A 19288-nucleotide genomic window follows, 5' to 3' on the forward strand; every position below is an offset into this window, starting at 1 on the left:
TCACAAAGCCCTGACCTCAATCCTATAGAAAATGTGTGGGCAGGACTGAAAAAGCGTGTGCGAGCAAGGAGGCCTACAAACCTGACTCAGTTACACCAGTTCTGTCAGGAGGAATGGGCCAAAATTCACCCAACTTATTGTGGGAAGCTTGTGGAAGGCTACCCAAAACGTTTGACCCAAGTTAAACAATTTAAAGGCAATGCTACCAAATACTAATTGAGTGTATGTAAACTTCTGACCCACTGGGAATGTGATGAAAGATGTGATAAAACATTCTCCCCCATTATTCTGACATTTCACATTCTTAAAATAAAGTGGTGATCCTAACTGACCTTAGACAGGGAATTTTTACTTGGATTAAATGTCAGGAATTGTGAAAAACTGAGTTTAATTGTATTTGGCTAAGGTGTATGTATACTTCCAATTTCAACTGTATATATATATTTTTGCTATTTAGGAATGTATTATTCAATGCATTTCTATGGGCCAAATGCAATTTTTTATCATATAGTTTTTGTACATATTTTTTAAAATACATACGGGGGTGCTAACATTCAAAATCAAATATCTAAATGATCCATGGTATAAATATCTTAAAACAATTCCATATGTCAGTTTAGTAGAACCCCCCCCCCTTAGACTTTTTAGACAGATTTTTAAGCCAATTAAGATATGGATTGTGTATGTGTGCAATTCAGAAGGTGAATGGGCAAGACAAAAGATTTAAGTGCCTTTGAAATGGGTATGGTAGTAGGTGCCAGGCGCACCGGTTTGTGTCAAGAACTGCACCGCTGCTAGGTTTTTCACTTTTCACTCTCAACAGTTTCCTGTGTATCAAGGATGGTCCACCACCTAAATGACATCAATCCAACTTGACAAGCATTGGAGTCCACATGGCCCAGTATCCCTGTGGAACGCTTTCGCCACCTCGTAGAGTCCTATGCCCCGATGAATTGAGGCTGCTCTGAGGGCAAAAAAAAGGAAAGATGACCAGGTGTAGTGACACTTGCTGTGACACTCTCAAGGATGTCATTGATTATGACATCCCCTGGCCCTGGGGTCACTGTAGATATGCTCTACTGTGACTGGTTACATTATGTAATAATCATAATGCAACAGTCTATTACCATTTAACAATGAAGGAAATAGAACTGTGATGTAATAATAACATGTGTAGGCCTGGTAATAATTCCATTGATACATTTACTTCACCAGTTATTTATTTATTTTATTTAACCTTTATTTAACTAGGCAAGTCAGTTAGCAAATTCCTATTTACAATGATGGCCTACCAAAAGGCAATAGGCCTCCTGCATGGACGGGGCCTGGGATTAAAATAAATAAATAACATAAACAACATAAATATAGGACAAAACACACATCACAACAAGAGAGACACAACCCTACATAAAGAGAGAACTAAGACAACAACATAACAAGGCAGAAACACATGACAACACAGTTATATTGTCTTATATTGTTAGGTGTAACAATGTAACAATGTAACACTCTGGTCAATAGACTACACTGTAACAGTTAGGGAGATGATGTGTGATTTGCTTCGATGACAGCTGATTGTTAGTGAAAGCCACTGGCGCCTCTAGCGTCGCATCAAAGCCTGTATCAAAGATTCTAAACAGTGCTGTAATCCCTTGCTTTGATCACGTGAGGACTGTACTTGGCCAAATGGGAAAGCGAGTCTCTCGTAAACTGCCGGCCGCCATTACATTTCTATGCGTGGTGGGCTGGCAGAGAGTGCACGACGCTGCTAGCGGCTGTTCGCGTAAGCACTCAGCACGCTCACATACACACACAGAGTGAGCCACACATATTTATACATAGCCTACTCACATACGCTTTCATACGAATATTACAGAAAAGACACTGACTGAGACATAAACAATGCCTGGAATGGGATTCGTTGCTTCTGAATTCCTTGATGAGAAACATCGCATATAATCGACGTTTTAATTGAATAATTTTAATCAATCATAAATCTTGCCTTAAAAGGGAACACGTTTTTAAAAAAAGGTATGTTTTTCAAAGGGAGATAACGAGACTGGACTCCTGACCAGCGTGAAACATTTATTTGATCATCATAACGTCAGATAAGGATTGTCACCATTGCTGGATTATCAACGTTTTCTTGGATACATTATTGCATCTACTGTTATTTCAAGCTAAACAAATATTGTAAGGTCTACAGTTAATTGTTGGGAGACTGGGAGGACATTTCGTAATTATATAAAACAGAAAGGAAGGAAGGATCTTTTTTTAACCTCGGTCTGCTGCTGCCGTTTTCCTGCTGTTGGACGGAGCATACTTTTTTTCCGATGAAGAATACGAAAACATTTAATATTGACACATTTAATAGCCTTTTTGGTTGCGAGACCATCAACTCTCTTGCGGTCCACCTTGGATTACCCGACGAAAGAGCAAGCTTTATTTTTTTAGCCTCGCTTGTCTGCAGTCTGACGTTATTTGCAAAGTGAAACAAGGATTAAACATTCCTGTTCACAGTTGCCTGTTGTATGTGGTAGGCTACATTGTGAGGGGAACGGTGGTGTTAAGAAAGAAAGCTATTAATAGCTCATGCAATTCTCGAAAACTATCACAACTGGTGCATCAGCTTGCCTTGTGGGGGCTGACGGAATCGAATTCAGATTTCTTGCATGCAATTTGCAACAGACTGGTCTTCGACACCTAAACGGTCCATTTAGTAGTGTTTAATCAGTGGATAATACACGCGTAATAAACTACAGCGTTTTTCTATAAGAAGTTTTCGGACTAACCACGCATTTTGATGGATTTTTGCGCTCAGGAAGAAAATAATAGATCTACTTCGCATGGATTACACTATTATTTAATCATTAAAGTATCATCGGAAAGACTGGCATGGACACGGATGGACATTTTTCTCCATGGATTAAGACACGGATACATTTTAGCCTAGCCTACATGCTTTCTGCGTTTGAAAATGATCAGGTTTGGATCGCCTGAGCTGGACAGTAACAATGTTCTGATCTGCGAACACACTTGGATGTACAAAAACAAACCATTCGTTTTGGTAGGCTATACAATCAAAGGGGGTTATTGATATATTTAGAATCCTTTCTTTGAGTACACCCTCTGTTCAGCCGGGTTATTTTTTTTATGACAGTTGACAAAATATTTGGGCTACTTAAGGTTAGCCATTGATCTGTTAGACAATTACCCGTGTTTTTGGCGGTGGTGTGGTATACTTGTAACGGAACCGATTTGCCACCACTGCTCGGTCTTGTTACCGATCAAGGATTTCGACATGCCCAGTACTGACGACCCGAACGGCGGACGATTATGACTACGGCAGCGAATTGGGTGGCTAACGGGGCAAGCCTTGAAGACTGCCACTCCAACCTCTTCTCTCTGGTACAGTAAAACAAATAATGGGTACACATAAAGACACACGAACGAGGCGTGATACGGTAGTAGGCACGCTTAGATCTGCACTCGCGGTACAAAGGTGAACCAATTGTCGGTGCTGTTATGAGCCAATCATTAACTCGAGCTACTGGGCCGGGAAAACGACCATATTTTATCACTAAACGTGTTATGATAATATATACTACTTTAGAGGCTTTAACACCACATTGTTTTGTAGCCTGTTCAAATATATGCAGCCTCATAAATAGTAATATTGTCAGTTTATTATTCATGTTACACTAATTTGTAGGTCTATAATTTATTTTAAATTATCCAAATTATGTCAGGCAGCATAGTTATGTGACATTGTGTAAAGACACATTGAACTAGCAGACATAGGCCTACTTCAAAATCAAGACAGACCGAAATAATGAATAAGCTTTTTAGGGTGTATACTCAAATTTGGAACACTTTCCCCTAACTTCACTTCTCAACAACTGATTTGGAAAGAGCCTTTCCACTGTAACCTCTCACTGATTTTTTGAGTTGGAGGGAAACTGCAAGGCATATCTTGATGTTCAGCAAATAATTGTATAATTGTAGCGATGCATAGGCTACTGCTCAAACACAACAGAGCATTCAACAGTAGCAGGTGATGACACAGAAGGGCAATTTGTATATCTGGATTAATGTGAAACGAGAGGCATCCAAACACAAGTTATTAAACCCTTAACCCCCTGCTCAAAGTGGAGGTAAAGTCATGTGTTCCGTACTAGAAGGAAAACATGAGCATGTCTGTCAGACAGTAGCATCTCTCAAGTTGACAACAGAATGTCCACTTTCAAAGTCATTATTGGAAGAATATAGGCAACTTTTTGCTCGGATCACCAAACAAACCTCTCATCTTACATGCATTAGCGGAATTCACAAGTTTTCTGTTATTGCCTTGAAGCTATTCCAATCCTCCATATCCCAAACTTTCCTCAACATTGTTTTTCACTGAGGGAGACCTTGCACTTGCTGAGTTAACTTTATACATTTTTTATTTAACGTTTATTTAACTAGGCAAGTCAGTTAAGGACAAATTCTTATTTACAATGACGGGCTAGGAACAGTGGATTAACGGCCTTGTTCAGGGGCAGAACAACAGATTTTTTTTTACCTTGTCAACTCTGAGATTCCGTCTAGCAACCTTTTGGTTACTGGCCCAATGCTCTAACCACTAGGCTACCTGCTGCCCCATGCACTAAAGGCATGTGGATTGGATTGAGTTTGGGCATGGGGTCTGGAGCCACAACAACAATAGGGTTCTTGGGGGCGTTTTAGATTATGATGCTGGTAGTCATGTTCAACTATAGCTGCAGTATGCCTCTGACACGGCACTGTTTCAGTCAAGCTCTCAGTGTGGTTTGTGAGGGTTTGTGGCAGCAGGTGAGCCATTCCACCAATTCAGCCAGCGAGTGTTGGTGGAGAGGAGGGAAACCTTTGCGGGAGTTTTATCCCATGCCGCGCAAATTCAGAAAAGCCCTCCTGATTGATTTACTGCTCTCTGTTGGTATACATGAATTTAATCCGATCAAATCTCAGTGCTTTAAGTGTAGTGAACAGAGCTCCTCTGTCAGGCTCTCTCTCTCAGCGCAGCTGTGGAAACAGAGTAAAACAGTGATTATGTTTTCGTCAACTTTCTAAGCACTGTGTTTTCCCTCCAAAAGACTCCCCCCTCCATTATCATGCTGTGCAGAGGGCTGGCAAGGCTACATGCCCTCTCTATCTGTGTAAACAGCTTTAGAAAGGTGAGGGAGAAGAGCTACCTGCTTGTTGTGCAGTTAGTCACTGTGATGACTGTTAGATAGTCAGAGTCAGATGAACACTAATGATGATCTTTATCCAGAGCGACTTACAGGAGCAATTATGTTTAGGTGCCTTGCTCAATGGCACATCGACAGACTTTTCACCTAGTTGGTTCGGGATTCAAACGAGCAAACTTTTGGCCCAACCGCTAGACACATCTCTTTCACATTCATCTCAGCATCATTAATAGCTGGTAGGACAGAAACAACGGATATCTGGGAAGCTAGGAGCATAGGAAAGAGGGATGAAGACAGAAGTTAAGCAGTCTTGTTTGAAGCAGTATAATGTGTCTCTTTCTATTGCTGGGAAAAAAAGTGGTTTGAGAGTGAGAGAGTGCATGGGGAATCTGTTTTCCTTTTAGGAAAGTATTATGTTTGATGTGCATTTCCTGAGCACTAGCCTCAGCCCATTTGAGAGAAAGAAAGAGAGAGCATGGCCGTAACTCTGTAGGCTGGGCAGGTTCTTCACAATGACTCATGCCCGAGTCACTGCTGAAATATGAAACGCAAGGAGCGCACAGCCTATGATGCAGGGAGCATCAGCGTGTGCACACACATTCCTCCTAACACACACACACAGAGGGGGAAGCAAACACAGAGACAAGCTTGCAAAAACACACAAAAACATATCATATTATACTCATAAAAATATTCACAAACACACTAGGACATACACACAGGGACATGTACGCGTGTACAAACAGGTTGAATTGTCTTGCTTTAATTAAAAGAGTTCTCCTGTCCCCCAGACAGGGCTGCGGGGAGTGAAACACTGGTAATTAAGTGTCGTCAAGTGGAGTTATAATGTGATCAGCTAAGAGGTGCTCATTAGACAAACTGTATTCCAATAGAGCTCCATGCATGTATAATGATAACCAACCGCGAAAGATCGAGAGAGAGGGAAGTAAAATAAGAAATGGGCTGTGTAATACAATTGAACAGGAGGGCCCACTATATTTAGGTAACTTAGTGTGCCTGCTCAGAAGGAGCTATATTAGTGGCCAGTATTCAAATGTTGAAGGATTACTACTACATGCCTAACCGGGACCTTGTCCTTTAATGAGTAAAAGAGAATCCAGCCAGGGTTTCTGGGACGCCAACTCTAGATCTCCAGTCCAATGCCCTGTGGTCTTTCTCCATCTGGCCAGCTATAGCTCTATCTCTCAGGGCTCTAGTAGCCAAAACACAACCTCCTCCAGCCCTCTTTGGCTGGTCTCCCTGCTAGCGTAGTGACAGTTAGTGCAGGTCTCACCTGGAGAGGCTGTTTGGGGAGCTGGCTAATCTCCCTCTATCACTGAATGGGGATCCCTGTCAACACAACAGGGCTCAACTCAGTAGGGGTTGGTCCCTCTATATCATCCTTCGGGGATAACATCCTTAGCTAAACACAGACCCACTTACCCCCCCCCCCCCTACCACACACACACACACACACACACACACACACACACACACACACACACACACACACACACACACACACACACACACACACACACACACACACACACACACACACACACACACACACACACACACACACACACCTTGGGCCCAATAAATTACTCCACTACAAATCGATCTATTAACGAGCCTTGTCGCTTCCCAAGGGGGCGAGGCACAATGATTGAGGGAGGGGAGGGCAGAGAAAGAGGCCTCTCTTTGCTACCAATCCCCTGATATAAATCCTGGGTGGTGAGCCATGGATCTTGTCTGAGCAGGACCTGTCTCGGCCCTGCCAGAGAGGTGAAGTACGGATAAAAGAGAAGGGACAGGGAGCCACCCTGGTCCTGAAGTGGGACAGGGATGGGGACAGAGATGGGATGGGGTAGGGGGGAGATATTTTGGAGCACTGTGGCTTGAGTGTGAAATATGTAAGTCCTGCAGTGCCAGCTGTGTGCTATTCTTAGCCCTCTGGTGTTCCTGCATTCAGGGCGACAGAGGGGAGAGTGGGAAAGGGGAATTGGCAGGAATGAGCTGTAGAGAGTCCGCTGCCGTGGCTGCTACTGAGGGGATGTCTAGCATTGTGACTCTCCTCATTCAGGGCTGCTGTCTTTATCTCCATTACAGGGACTCCAACTGTTCCAGTGACACGTTGAGTTTTTCCCTCACACTCTTTTTCACACAACTTAATATAATTTCACCACTCGGTTTTTCCACCACAACGCTGACTTTTGTAAATATGTTATCATGATTTCCATAATGCGATTTCTCATATGTAAATTTGACACTGTGTTTTAAAGCTTCCTTTGGAGATAAACACGCTGTGATTGTGAGAGGATTAGGTGTCTTCCAGAGATGCTCCGGAGACGTCATACAGACGTTGTGGTCTTTGTTACTGCAGCACTGAAAATCCCTTTGTAATTACCATAATTGACCCAACGATCTTGATAGCGAGAGCTTTTCCTTGTAAAGGAGCTATCTCTCTCAGCTGGTATGTGTTCTTTTCGTCTGACAGCTTAACCGATATAGTAGTTGGCTGAGGTTCAATAACAGTTATACTCAAGTTAAAGGCTGGTTTAAAGCAAAAGTGTCTGGAATAGAATGGCTATTCTAAATACTTGTTGTTGTGCGTTAGTGAATTCTAATCAGCATGCGGTCATGTTTTATTGAGAAATTATCCCTCTCGTAAACAAACACTCTAGGTCCAGATTGTTGATTTGATAACCATTGCAGGGTATTGATTTGCGCCATGCTGCTGCCACAAGTGTGCTCTCATCTTGAATTAGCCGACATCCGGCCTTTTCACATGGTAATGAACATTTGCACCGCTCATCTCAGCCCTGGCAAACACTGGGGATGAGATTTCCAATATGATATGGAGACATGTTTTTGTCAATATACAGTAGTCAACGATGACTAATCATGCAGTGCATATTGAGCCCCAGATGTTGTGTTATGAACAAGACAAGCTGTTGTATCTGTAAGAGAAGCAGCCCTGAGGGAATAGGAGTGGTATTTTAAGGTCATGTTTGGCTGTGTTAAGATGTTGTGAGAGACTGGAAGTCAAGACAGTCACTCAGTGCAGTCACTTCTCTGATTCATCTCTTTGAAGGGCTCTCCATGCTGCCACTCCCACTTGGTGTCAGGGTAAAGTTACTGCAGGGTTCTGTACTGCCAGCACTGCAGACAGAGAGAGGAGGGTTACTGCTGTCTGCTTCTGTTGTTCTAACTGAGATTGACTTTACTTAGAATAATGAAGCAAGTCAAGTTGAATGCATGGACATAGGACTTGTTTTTGTTCTGAAGTCATTACAATTTAATTAACTTTTAATTACGTAGGCTACGTCCAATTATTTATATCATATGTCAGACTTTTATTTGCATTTGTCCAATTAAATAGCTTTACACATTTATGCTGCCCCCTGCTAGTGCTCAGTAAAGTAAGTACATCTGCATAATGTAAAATTGTTCATAACAAACGCACAGTCATAAGCTTCAGACTAATCTAGTGGTTGGATATGAATGTGTTGCTTCTGGTAAGTCAGGGGCTTTCCTGACATGCATTATATGCTGGATATAGTAATTATTTACATTTTAATCAGAGTCTGTGAATTCCAGGTGCATGGTAGCAGACAATGGAGGTGTTACTGGAGAGGGAGGAGGGGACGGGAGAGATGGAGAATTACATCCCTATGTAAGAAAAGACCCCTAAACTGCTTGAAATGTTATCTTTCCGCCGTAACCCTGGAGACAGAATCTCGAAAATTGAATAAGTTGCTGAAGTCTTACAGATGTTGTATGTTGCCTAGCAACTGTTTTTACTTCCCTCTTTTTTTCCTGGTGTATTTCTTCGGGTCTGTCACAGTCAATTAAGTTGCACTGGAGACACACGGCTGGTAATGGAGGGACTGGTTTATTTATTTGTCCATTAATAATACACGTTAAGCAGGGCCACTGTTTTAGGTTGGTCCTCCATTTAAGAGAAAACCCAACAGCATGACTCCATGTCTTTGTTTGCCATTGGAGTGGGATCTTGTCAGCGTTGTCTGTCACAACAAACACCAAACACCTGTCTTCATTGGTCTTCCCCCTTGTCATGTCCCGCCCCCCTCCCATTGCATCAGGTGAGAGGTTCATTTTAGCTCTCTGCAGTTTGAGCCATAGCTGATTGGCAGGCGCAGGCGCCTCCGTCACTCTGCCCCGGGGAGGGTTGCAGCTCTAATTAGGTGACTTGGCTTGCCTGCCTCCCAGGGCCGATTCCTACAACAGACACACGATCAAGACGCCCCTTCCTTTGTAGGGCCTTGTAAAGGTGCCGGCAGAGGGCAGAATAAAATCACCTGTTTAGTTCTGAGAGCCCTAGAGGCCATTTTCTGCACCTGTTTTTGTGCTTTTGTGTCCCTCTCTTCTCCCCTCTGCTATGCTGCTATGTGCAGAGGTCCCTGTGCACTGTAAAATGCCAGAGGGGGGAAAAGCAGGCAGTAATATGAGTTCATTTGATTTCAATTGCTAACTGAAGAAGGGGGATCTAGCCTGTTCTTATTTCTCGAAGGCTCTCAGCATTTCCAGAGCAATCCACCATGCCTCATATGGAAAAGAGATTCTTTCTGGTTTTCATAGTAGTTAGATTTTTCAACACTTTGCTACTGTGAAACAGGCTGGTTTCAAGGTTTGAGGTAATTTCAGTTTCCAATTCAAATCAGTTCAGGAGCTGAGCAATAATAAAAATAAAAAATAATGTGAAATCTATTTATGACTTGAATTTCAGAAGAGTTTTGGAATTTGAGCTAAATGGATTTGACTCGTTTGCTGTAGAGGATTTTGGGATGATACGTGAGTCATGTCTCCAGTACCGTCTTTTGAACAAACCCCAAATATTGGCAGCATGTCAAGTGTCTTCAGATATTTGACGGGCTGTAAATGCCACCCTGACAGAAAGTGTTTCACAGAAGCTGTGATAGGTAAAGCTGCTGATATAAGCTGTCTCTCAATTGCCTAAAGTGCTCTCCTCTGTCCAACTCTATTGCTCTTACGTTGCTACAAGAATCCCAGAGTGGCACCTCTGTTCCACTCTTTCATCTTTCAGCATGAGATGCTTTGATACCAGGTTCCCATCTGCTAACTGGTGAGGAGACCCACCTGTTCAAGTGACCCACATTCTTAAAGACTAAAAGGCTTTGATAGTAAGTGAGTTTTTAGAAAGTCAAGCTGTTTGCTAAACTGAACTTAACATTCAGATGGAAGAGATAGCATGGGGTGTTGATAGCAAGTCAGAGTGTACAGTGACGTCCTCTGGGCTCCTTGAGAACTCCAGGTTACTCTGTGCTTTATGTTTCTGTCACAGATTACAAAATATAATGATTTATTTTAAATTTTTCTATGGGGTAGATCAGGTTTAATATTGCAGCTAGATTGTAGCTTCCATCAATGCAATTGTCTGCATCATTTTCAATCCCCCAATATATATTTTTTGTAAATATATACAGTTGAAGTCGGAAGTTTACGTACACTTAGGTTGGAGTCATTAAAACTCGTTTTTCAACCTCCACAAATTTCTTGTTGACAAACTATAGTTTTGGCAAGTCTGTTAGGACATCTACTTTGTGCATGACACAAGTAATTTTCCCAACAATTGTTTACAGACAGATTATTTCACTTATAATTCACTGTATCACAATTCCAGTGGGTCAGAAGTTTACATACACTAAGTTGACTGTGCCTTTAAACAGCTTGGAAAATTTCAGAAAATTATGTCATGGCTTTAGCTTCTGATAGGCTAATTGACCTCATTTGAGTCAATTGAAGGTGTACCTGTGGATGTATTTCAAGGCCTACCTTCAAACTCAGTGCCTCTTTGCTTGACATCATGGGAAAATTAAGCCAGAAATCAGCCAAGACTTCAGAAAAATAACTGTACACCTCCACAAGTCTGGTTCATCCTTGGGAGCAATTTCCAAATGCCTGAAGTGAAGTGCCATGTTCTTCTGTACAAACAATAGTACACAAGTATAAACACCATGGGACCACGCAGCCGTCATACCACTCAGGAAGGAGACACGTTCTGTCTCCAAGAGATTAACGTACTTTGGTGCAAAAAGTGTAAATCTTTCCCAGATTGACCTTGTGAAGGACCTTGTGAAGATGCTGGAGGAAACAGGTACAAAAGTATCTATATCCACAGTAAAACGAGTCCTATATCGACATAATCTGAAAGGCCGCTCAGCAAGGAAGAAGCCACTGCTCCAAAACCTCCATAAAAAAGCCAGACTACGGTTTGTTAAGTTAAAGTTAAAGCTTGGTCGCAAATGGGTCTTCCAAATGGACAATGACCCCAAGCATACTTCCAAAGTTAGTTAGTATGAAAATAGCTCCATTTTCATCAGATGACAACAGAAGGGCAACTCTATTTGGCTGGCAGCCACACGTAAATGAGCTTAAAATGAAGAAGCAAGGTCTTTTTTTTCTAAAATGATGCATGGCCATCATCAAACCTAATGTTTAGGCCTATCATAGAAAGAATGTAGCCAGCTATATTTCTTAATGTTCTGCTTTAATATTGCATTTCACCGTAGTACTGGAGAAAAGAAGCTACATATCAGTTGGAGTGCTGTCTGCTGATTGAATGCCTATTTGTGAATTCTCATCATAGTTTAGAAGGGCAACTGAAGCACAAAATGAGTCTGATGCCGAGCAGAAGTTACATTAAGAAGCATTTTAGATCTGTGTTTACAAAACTCCAGCAAGATATTTCTTACGTGTTTTATCTTTTTTTCCTGCGTGAAAAACACAGCATTTTGCATTAATACAACCCCTTTAACTTGCTATCTAAGTAAGTGGCTGAATTAATAAGGTGACGGGGCATCATATTGTTTTAGCTTTCTGCCGTGTTTGAGAAGTAAAAGCCCTTTGGGGGAGTTACTTGTACAGCTGCCACTGTTATCTTGATTTCCTTGCGTTTTTACTCTTCTCAGTTCTTGGCCGTCTGCTCCTCTACCCTCTTCTCCAAGCAGGCAAGCCGTTGCTCAGACACAGTATGTAGACATGCTGCTGGAGAGCCAGTACTGCATGCGTCAAAACTTTGACCATTTGCACGATGTCTCTCGTTTCTGTTAGCTTGTAAATGTCAAACTCACCAAAAATGACATTCGGTAGCTCATACCTATATATGTATAACTTTATGAGCTAGATTGCCTGTCTTTGCAATTAGTTTATTTTCATTTGCGCTCGTTAGCATATTTAATTACTTTTACAAATTACTTGATAGCATTCTGGTATTAGACGCCCAATGGTCTTTTTTGCATCTTTTTGACACCCCTCTGTGTACCACGCCGATAATACCATAAATCCCGGGCTGAGAGAAGGATGGTATGACGATATGAAAATCTGGATGCCAATCCTAGAAGGAAGTGCTCTGCCCACTATACAGTCATGTCTCTGCCTGTGCTGTCATGCATGACCTTGTACGTCAATGTACGTCTATTTGTTTTTTGTGTGTATTTTCTCCCCTTTTTTCTCCCAATTTCTATTACAATCTTGCTATTGCAGTGCCTTGCACTAGTGTGTGTGTGTGTATGTGTATCAGTCTAGAGGAAAAATTACATTTGCGACATGGAGGTCAAATACAAACAATCCATTCATTATTACTTGTGAAGCTATTCCCCAACACCCCAAGTTGTTAAGGCAGGACAATAATGTGAATGTTTTCTCACTCCACAAGACCTCTTGTGGCTTCGCCTTTCTGTCTGCCGCTGACCTCAAAGGTGTAGATTGAGTCATCTGTGCTTTCCTGTCTGTGCAGAAACCTTGTAATTATATTATGGGGGTTTCCCTGTTGTTATTTGTCTCCTGTTTAGAGTCTATGGGTTTTCTATTGGGTTGTGTGTTAAGGCTGTATACAGTAGGTTCACTATCACCTTACTGAGTGAGTTGTGCTGGTTTGCTGAGGCTCTATATAGTGAGTCCAACACACTACATGTAACATCTACAGTGTCTTACTGTGCCTGTACTGTATGTGCCTGACTTTTATCCTCACTAAGTTATGTGTCTGACTCTGGCCGCTACTTGCAATTTCAGCTATGTGTGTGCCAAAGGTTCACCAGAGGAGACGCTTTGACTCCCTCATGTGTTTGATTACAACCAGATGTCGAGTGTCTTCTGTTTGACCCTTTTGCAGGATATTGTATTGGTTGATATCTGAACACAAACACTGTAGTATAGTCATTCACCTGTCTGTATACTGACACATACAGTACCAGTCAACAGTTTGGACACACCTACACATTCAAGGGTTTTTCTTAATTTTTTACGATTTTCTACATTGAATAGAATATTGTAAAAGAATAGTGAAGACATCACAACTATGAAATAACATATATGGAATCATGTAGTAACCCAAAAAGTGTTATACAAATCAATATATATTTTATACTTGAGATTCTTCAAAGTAGCCATCCTTTGCCTTGATGATCACTTTGCAGACTCTTGGCATTCTCAAATCGAATCGAATCAAATCAAATCAAATATTATTTGTCACATACACATGGTTAGCAGATGTTAATGTGAGTGTAGCTAAATGCTTGTGCTTCTAGTTCCAACCATGCAGTAATATCTAACAAGTAATCTAACCTAACAATTTCTCAACAACTGCCTTATGAACTTAAAAGTGTAAAGGAATTAATAAGAATATGTACATAAAAATATATGAATGAGCGATGGCCGAACGGCTTTGTCAAGATGCAGTAGATGGTATAGAGTACAGTATATACATATGAGATGAGTAATGTAGGGTATGTAAACATTATATAAAGTGGGATTGTTTAAAGTGGCTAGTGATACATTTATTACATCCATTTTTCATTATTAAAGTGGCTAGAGATGAGTCACTATGTTGGCAGCAGCCAATCAATGTTAGTGATGGCTGTTTAACAGTCTGATGGCCTTGAGATAGAAGCTGTTTTTCAGCCTCTCGGTCCCAGCTTTGATGCACCTGCACTGACCTCGCCTTCTGGATGATAGCGGGGTGAACAGGCAGTGGCTCGGGTGGTTGTTGTCCTTGATGATCTTTTTGACCTTCCTGTGACATCGGGTGCTGTAGGTGTCACAGAGGGCAGGTAGTTTGCCCCCGGTGATGCGTTGTGCAGACCTCACTACCCTTTGGAGAGCCTTACGGTTGTGGGTGGAGAAGTTGCCGTACCAGGCGGTGATACAGCCAGACAGGGTGCTCTCGATTGTGCATCTGTAAAAGTGTTTTTGGTGACAAGCGCTGCTGCGCTTTCTTCACCACACTGTCTGTGTAGGTGGACCATTTCAGTTTGTCCGTGATGTGTACGCCAAGGAACTTAAAACTTTCCACCTTCTCCACTACTGTCCCGTCGATGTGGATAGGGGGCTGCTCCCTCTGCTGTTTCCTGAAGTCCCCAATCATCTCCTTTGTTTTGTTGACATTGAGGTTATTTTCCTGACGCCACACTCCGAGGGCCCTCACCTCCTCCCTGTAGGCCGTCTCGTCCTTGTTGGTTATCAAGCCTACCACTGTAGTGTCGTCTGCAAACTTGATAATTGAGTTGGAGGCGTGCATGGCCACGCAGTGATGGGTGAACAGGGAGTACAGGAGAGGGCTGAGCACGCACCCTTGTGGGGCCCCAGTGTTGAGGATCAGCGGGGTGGAGATGTTGTTACCTACCCACACCACCTGGGGGCGGCCTGTCAGGAAGTCCAGGACCCAGTTGCACAGGGCGGGGTCGAGACCCAGGGTCTCGAGGTTAATGACGAGTTTTGAGGGTACTGTGGTGTTAAATGCTGAACAGCATTCTTACATGCTTGCGTCGTCTGTGGACCTTTTGGGGTGATAAGCAAATTTTGAGTGGGTCTAGGGTGTCATGCAGGGTGAAGGTGATATGATCCTTGACTAGTCTCTCAAAGCACTTCATGATGATGGAAGTGAGTGCTACGTTAGCTCAGTTACCTTAGATTTCTTGGGAACAGGAACAATGGTGGCCCTCTTGAAGCATGTGGGAACAGCAGCCTGGGATAAGGATTGATCGAATATGTCCGTAAACACACCAGGCAGCTGGTCTGCGCATGCTCTGAGGACGCGGCTGGGGATGCCGTCTGGGCCTGCAGCCTTGCGAGGGTTAACATATTTAAATATTTTACTCACATTGGCTCTCTCAACCAGCTTCACCTGGAATGCTTTTCCAACAGTCTTGAAGGAGTTCTCACATATGCTGGGCACTTGTTGGCTGCTTTTCCTTCAATTTGCGGTCCAACTCATTCCAAACCATCTCAATTGGGTTGAGGTTGGGAGATTTTGGAGGCCAGGTTATCTAAGTTGCACCATCACTCTCCTTCTTGGTCAAATAGCCCTTACACAGCCTGGAGGTGTTTGGGGTCATTCTCCTGTTGAAAAACAAATGATAGTCCGACTAAGCGCAAACCTGGTGGGATGGTGTATCGCTGCAGAATGCTGTGGTAGCCATGCTGGGTAACTGTGCCTTGAATTCTAAATAAACCACAGACAGTGTCACCAGCAAAGCACCCCCACACCATCACAACTCCTCCTACATGCTTCACGGTGGGAACCACACATGCAGAGATCATCCGTTCACCTACTCTGCGTCTCACAAAGATACGGCCAAAATCTCAAATTTTGGCTCATCAGACCAAAGGACAGATTTCCACCGGTCTAATGTCCAGTTCTCGTATTTTCTGGCCCAAGCAATTCTCGTCTTCGTATTGGTGTCCTTTAGTAGTGGTTTCTTTACAGCAATTTGACCATGAAGGCCTGATTCATGCATCCTCTGAATGGTTGATGTTGAGATGTGTCTGTTACTTGAACTCCGTGAAGCATTTATTTGGGCTGGTAACTCTAATGAACTTATCTTCTGCAGCAGAGGTAACTATGGGTCTTCCTTTCTTGTGGCGGTCCTCATGAGAGCCTGATGCTTTTGCGACTGCACTTGAAGAAACTTTCAAAGTTCTTGACATTTTCCGGACCTTCATGTCTTAACCTCTCTGAACCACCCATCACGGATCCGGTATAATTGTCATCAGCAACGCTGAATAGCATAGCGCCACAGTCAAATAATATTACTAGAAAATATTCATATTCATGAAATCACAAGTGCAATATTGCAAAACACAGTTTAGCCTTTTGTTAATCCACCTGTCGTCTCAGATTTTGAAATGATGCTTTACAGCGAAAGCAATACAAGTGTTTGTGTAAGTTTATCGATCGCTCAACAAAACAATAAGTACACTTAGCATCAGGTAACTTGGTCACGAAAATCAGAAAAGCAATCAAATTAATCGTTTACCTTTGATGATCTTCAGATGTTTTCACTCACGAGACTCCCAGTTAGACAACAAATGTTCCTTTTGTTCCATAAAGATATTTTTTATATCCAAATACAAAAATTCAAAATTATATCCATAATGTCCACAGAAAAATGTCAAACGGTTTTTATAATCAATCCTAATCAATCCTCAGGGTGTTTTTCAAATATCTATTCGATAATATATCAACCGGGAATTTTGGCTTTTCACTAGGACCGGGAGTAACAATGGCCGCCTTTCTCTTTTGCGCACTCACTCTGAGAGCCCCCACTTATCCACTTCCGCAATGTGGTCGTTCACGCTCATTCTTCAGAATAAATGCCTGAAACTATGTCTAAAGGCTGTTGACACATTAGGGAAGCCATAGAAAAAGGAATCTGGTTGATATCCCTTTAAATGGGCAATAGGGATGTGTCACGTTCTGACCTTTATTTCCTTTGTTTTGTCTTTATTTAGTATGGTCAGGGCGTGAGTTGGGGTGGGCAGTCTATGTTTGTTTTTCTATGTTTGGTTTCTGTTTCGGCCTAGTATGGTTCTCAATCAAAGGCAGGTGTCATTAGTTGTCTCTGATTGAGAATCATACTTAGGTAGCCTGGGTTTCACTGTTGGTTTGTGTGTGTTTGTCGCCACACGGTACTGTTTCGGTTTTGTTATTTCACGTATTCGTTTATTGTTTTTGTATTTCAGTGCTTTTCTTATTAAAATCGTCATGAACACTTACCACGCCGCATCTTGGTCCAATCCTTACTCCTCTTCAGACGAAGAGGAGGAAATCGGCCGTTACAGGATGCTTAAGAACATAGAGGTTTCAAAAACAGGGGCTCTTCCTGATTGGATTTTCCTCAGGTTTTAGCCTGCAATATCAGTTCTATTTAACTCACAGACAAAATTTTGTCAGTTTTCGAAACTTTAGAGTGTTTTCTATCCTAATCTGTCAATATATATTAAATATATGCATATTCAAGCATCTGGTCCTGACAAATAGGTCGTTTACTTTGGGAACGTTATTTTTCTAAACATAAAAATAGTGCCCCCTAGCTTCAAGAGGTTGAAGTAATGATGGACTGTCGTTTCTCTTTGCTTATTTGAGCTGTTCTTTCCAGAATATGGACTTCATATTTTACCAAATAGGTCTATCTTCTCTATACCACCCCTACCATGTCACAACACAACTGATTGGCTCAAATTAAGAAGGAAAGAAATTCCACAAATGAACCATTAACAAGGCACACCTGTTAATTGAAATGCATTCCAATTTGTTTTGATGTCTTCACTATTATTCTATGATGTAGAAAATAGTAAAAATAAGGACAAACCCTTCAATGAGTAGGTGTGTCAAATTTTGACTGGTACTATATACAGGTGAAGTCAGAAGTTTACATACACCTGAGCCAAATACATTTAAACTCAGTTTTTCAGAATTTCTGACATTTAATCCTAGTAACAATTCCCTGTCTTAGGTCAGTTAGGATCACCACTTTATTTTAATAATGTAAAATGTCAGAATAATAGTAGAATGATTCATTTCATGTTTTATTTCTTTCATCACATTCCCAGTGGGTCAGAAGTTTACATACACTGAATTAATATTTGGTAGCATTGCCTTTAAATTGTTTAACTTGGGTCAAACGTTTTGGGTAGCGAAACACTTTTTAAGTTCTGCCCACACATTTTCTATAGGATTGAGGTCAGGGCTTTGTGATGGTCACTCCGATTTCTTGACTTTGTTGTCCTTAAGCCATTTTGCCACAACATTGGAAGTATGCTTGGGGTCATTGTCCATTTGGAAGACCCATTTGCGACCAAGCTTTAACTTCCTGACTGATGTCTTGAGATGTTGCTTCAATAGATCCACATCATTTTCGATCCACATAATTTTCTATCCTCATGATGCCATCTATTTTGTGAATTGAACCAGTCCCTCCTGCAGCAAAGCACCCCCACAACATGATGCTGCTACCCCCGTGCTTCATGGTTGGGATGGTGTTCTTCGGCTTGCAAGTCTCCCCCCTTTTCCTCCAAACATAATGATGATCATTATGGCCAAACAGTTCTATTTTTGTTTCATCAGACCAGAGGACATTTCTCCAAAAAGTACGATCTTTGTCCCCATGTGCAGTTGCAAACCGTAGTCTGGCTTTTTTTTATGGCGGTTTTGGAGCAGTGGCCTCTTCCTTTTGTACCTGTTTCCTCCAGCATCTTCACACGGTCCTTTGCTGTTGTTCTGTGATTGATTTGCACTTTTCGCACCAAAGTACGTTCATCTCTAGGAGACAGAACGTGTCTCCTTCCTGAGCGGTATGACGGCTGCATGGTCCCTTGGTGTTTATACTTGCGTACTATTGTTTGTACAGATGAACGTGGCACCTTCAGGCGTTTGGAAATTGCTCCCAAGGATGAACCAGACCTATGGAGGTCTACAATTGTTTTTCTGAAGTCTTGGCTGATTTATTTTGATTTTCCCATGATGTCAAGCAAAGAGGCACTGAGTTTGAAGGTAGGCCTTGAAATACATCCACAGGTACACCTTCAATTGACTGAAATTATGTCAATTAGCCTATCAGAAGCTTCTAATGCCATGTCATCGTTTTCTGGAATTTCCCAAGCTGTTTTTATGCACAGTCAACTATTTGTGATCTTCTGACCCACTGGAATTGTGATACAATAAATTGTAAGTGAAATGAACTGTCTGTAAACAATTGTTGGAAAAAACAACTTGTGTCATGCACAAAGTAGATGTCCTATCCGACTTGCCAAAA

At 41.9% G+C, this 19288-nt stretch overlaps 1 protein-coding gene across 6 annotated transcripts in view; it reads left to right on the forward strand.

Annotated features, from left to right (window-relative positions):
- The first annotated feature begins 1712 nt into the window (after positions 1-1712).
- Positions 1713-19288, forward strand: part of LOC110523581 (mediator of RNA polymerase II transcription subunit 13-like) — a 103590-nt gene continuing 86014 nt past the window's right edge. For all 6 annotated transcript variants that reach the window (XM_036977231.2, XM_036977232.2, XM_036977234.2 and 3 more), the window contains exon 1: positions 1713-3408. In XM_036977231.2, coding sequence (XP_036833126.2) covers positions 3337-3408 — 72 coding nt within the window. In that variant the 5' untranslated portion in view covers positions 1713-3336. The remainder of the gene's footprint in view (positions 3409-19288) is intronic.

This window comes from Oncorhynchus mykiss, chromosome 5 (genome assembly GCF_057628025.1).
Source record: "Oncorhynchus mykiss isolate SJ-2025 chromosome 5, ASM5762802v1, whole genome shotgun sequence".
Taxonomy (NCBI): Eukaryota; Metazoa; Chordata; class Actinopteri; order Salmoniformes; family Salmonidae; genus Oncorhynchus; species Oncorhynchus mykiss.